At 43.1% G+C, this 3718-nt stretch overlaps 1 protein-coding gene across 1 annotated transcript; it reads right to left on the reverse strand.

The window, feature by feature from the left end:
• Positions 1-649: 649 nt before the first annotated feature.
• Positions 650-1108, reverse strand: LOC106320724 (uncharacterized mitochondrial protein AtMg00810-like). The gene has a single exon (XM_013759091.1). It carries the CDS (start codon positions 1106-1108, stop codon positions 650-652), a length of 459 nt encoding a protein of 152 aa, XP_013614545.1.
• Positions 1109-3718: the final 2610 nt, after the last annotated feature.

Consider the following 3718-nt stretch of genomic DNA (forward strand, 5'->3'; position numbering starts at 1 on the left):
CTCCATTAGATTAATTATGAGAGAGTTTACATCAGATATATACAAAATGAAGAAGCATTTTCGAAATCAATCAAAGGGGATAAGATAAGCATGTGTAGTCAAAGACCAGGCTGTAAATCCCATGGCTGAGATTGCTCACATGCTTCTAATAGTGCTAAAGCACTCTTCTCCTTTCCAGCCAGTGACAGCCTGTCCAAGTCTCCTCTCTTATCCCTTCCTATACTCAAATCAAGTGTAGACAACCTAAGGTAACTCCTCCTTGCCATCCGAGTTACCCTGGTTACTATGCTCCAAATCTCTTCCTCTCTCAATATATCAAATCTTTATTCTCTCATCTCAACAAAAGGGGATCAACTCTTGGCTGAAACATCAATGAGTCCCAATCTGATGTAAATGGACTCCATTGTCTTCATCCTTGCGGCTTTAGTAAACACATCAGCCAACTGATCTTCACTCCTTGTGTAGCATGGCAAGATCACCCCCAAGACTATCATCTGCCTCACCTTGTGACAATCCACCTCAATGTGCTTGGTTCTCTCATGGAAGACTGAGTTGGAGGCAATGTGAATTGCTGCTTGGTTATCACAATGCATTGTCGTTGGTGTAGCTTGCCAATCTCAATGTGCTTCAAGATCCCCTTGATCCATACTCACTCGTTGGTGAGCTTCAACATGGCTCTATACTCAGCTTCTGCACTAGAGCAAGGGACCACCTTTTGCTTCTTGCTCTTCCAAGTCACGAGGTTCCCTCCAATGAAAGTGCAGTAGCCGGTTGTAGATCTTCTGTCAGCTCTATCTCTAGCCCAATCTGCATCACAGTAGCCAACCACTTCTGTGCTCCCATTGCATCCCATCCATACTCCTTGGCCTGGTGATCCGTTGAGGTAGCTTAGTACTCTATCCACCATCCTCCAATGATGATCTTTTGGAGCTTGCATGTGTTGACTCACCTGATTCACAGCAAAGCAGATATCAGGCCGTGTGATTGTTAGATAGATTAGCTTACCCACTAGCTTTCTATAAAGCTTAGGATCATGAAACAGCTTGCTGTCTTCAAGCTCTCCCTCTCTTGGTACTTTGTACCTATCCTCCATTGGCATCTTGGCCATTTGTCCTCCAAGTTTTCCTGCATCTTTCAAAAGATCAAGTGTATATTTCCTTTGAGACTTCATGTGAGGTTTTCAAAGCACAGGCTGTGTGTGGGTGTGGTGAAACAACCTCCACCGGTTGGGACTGAGTCTTGTGTCAACAATGGAAGAGAATAAAAGAGAGACTGATGGAAGAATAAGAATGGCGTGAGATTAAGAGGCTTTGAGTGAGAGATTGAGAGATTAGAGAGACTGAGAGATTAAGTAACCAGAGAATAGAGATTGAGAGATTCAAAGTAACCAAAGACTATGAAGGAGAAGGGGAAATCCCCCTTACTCTCTTAGAGAGTTACAAACTCCCCTTAAGGGTCTTTTTATAGGAAAATACAAGTTGTAACTCATAAACCCTAATCTAAGGATAAGAGATGGACAGTGGGGATTGTCTGGTTTGAAATGGACGTCTAGGATTGGTCTTGGGAGCTTTAGCAATCTGAGTAGTGGAGCCTGATTGGAGGAGAGAATACTTGGCTATGAATGCACCAACATTACACCTGAATCTGTCCATTGATCAGTCCAGGTTCATAGTCCAACTTGCTTCTTCCTTTACAGCCAAGGACAGCCTGTCATTGGACCACACATATCACTATCACGTTCAGATATGTCCAAGACAGCTCCCTTTGACTCCTTCTTGCACACAGCATCTTCTTGATGCTCTTTTGATACCCTTGCTAAGCCCGGACCTTGTACATGCTCCAGGGGGTGTACAGACATTAGAGGAACCGTACACTTGTGCCCTATTATTGCACAAACACCAAATGACTCCAAATGGTCGAGATAAAGTGTTTCGGGTCGTCCTCATCTGTACCGGTCCGTACAGTCCGTACGGCCGTCCGTACGGACGACCCTAACTTTGCACCATCGGCATTTCCTCCTAGACTCCTCCAATGTCCTCTACAGATCAGTCTAAGTCCCTCTTGGACTTATTGCCATAAGTCCCATCCAAGGTTGGTGGCAATGGACAAAATGATCTCGATGGTGTGAAGCTTAGCCACTGGTGTAAAAGTATCAATGTAATCTTCCCCATAGGTTTGAGTAAACCCTCTAGCCACAAGTCTTGTCTTCTTCCTATCAATTGTTCCATCAGGTAGATACTTGATTGTAAATATCCATTTACATGATACTGCCTTCTTCCCTTTAGGCAGCTCACTCTCATACCAGGTTCCATTCTTAATCATAGCATCAGCCTCATCCGCAACTGAGTCTCTCCACTCTTTATCTTTCATTGCCTCCTCATAGGTCCTTGGTATGTAGCTTGTATCTAAACTCATCGTAAAAGCACAATGCTCGTTTGGGAACTTGGCAAATGAACAGACAGCTTGACTGGGATGTGCAACGGCTTGACCATTGTAGTAGACTCTGGTATTGGCCCAGTTAGATGGATCCTTCCTCACTCTCGTACTTCTTCTTAATGGCACTGTCTCCATAAGTGGCTCACTGATCACCTCAGGTTCTATAGCCGCTTCATTCAGTACCTCTTCCCCTTCTTCAGGTTGTACCTCCATCTGATCTCTTCTTTCTTCAGTTGCATCTCCATTGTGCATCACTTGTTGATCAGGACTTGAGCTCCCTTCATTCTCATGAGCTGTATCAGACTTGTTTCCCCCTTCATGATCAGCATGGGATGTGTCTTCAGCTTCATTTTGAACTGGTGCTTCTCGCCCTTTTGGATCCTGGGTTGTATTGATCCCGAGACCATCCAAGATCATCCTAAGACTCGCGGCCTTATCAGATGGTTGAGCTAGATCTTTCAGATCTTCCCAGCTCCTTTCTTCATAGTAACCGTTAGTTTCTATGAACTTTACGTCCCATGAAACTAGGAGCCTTCTTGTTTGCGGACCAAAACATTTGTATCCTCTTTGTGTTGTTGAGTACCCCACAAACATGGCTTTAGTACTCTTAGGTTCCAACTTGTTCCTCATTTCTCCCGGAATCAGCACATAACATAGGCTTTCGAACACTCTCAAATGGCTTAGAGATGGCTTGATCTTATTATGCACTTCAAATGGTGATTGATCTTCCAAGACTCTTGTAGGGATTCGGTTGATCAAGTAGCAGGCTGAGATCACAGCATCACTCCAAAATCTCTTTGGGACATTGGTTCGAAACATCATTGATCTTGGAACCTCCATCAGATGTCTGTTCTTTCTCTCAGCAACACCATTTTGTTGTGGAGTGTAAGGACAGCTAGTTTGATGAAGGATTCCGCGTAAGGCTAGATGTTGCTTGAAGGCATTGCTTGTGTATTCCCCACCATTATCTGATCTGAAAATCTTAAGCTTGGCATTATAATGGTTAGACACATAAGCTTGAAAGTTTTTAAATGCTTCAAAAACTCTATCCTTAGTTTTAATGAGAGTTATCCAGGTGTATTTGGATTTTTCATCAATGAATGTTACAAAGTACTTATAATTTTCCCTAGACAAGCAAGGAGCAGTCCAAGCATCAGAATGCACAAGATCAAAGCATTTCTCATATATAGTAGTTGAATTTTTAAAGACTGTCTTACAATGTTTGCCCAAGATACATGCTTCACATTCATTATTTTTAAACATGACACCTGGTAACATTAAG

Source organism: Brassica oleracea, unplaced genomic scaffold (assembly GCF_000695525.1).
Source record: "Brassica oleracea var. oleracea cultivar TO1000 unplaced genomic scaffold, BOL UnpScaffold01037, whole genome shotgun sequence".
In the NCBI taxonomy this organism is placed as follows: domain Eukaryota; kingdom Viridiplantae; phylum Streptophyta; class Magnoliopsida; order Brassicales; family Brassicaceae; genus Brassica; species Brassica oleracea.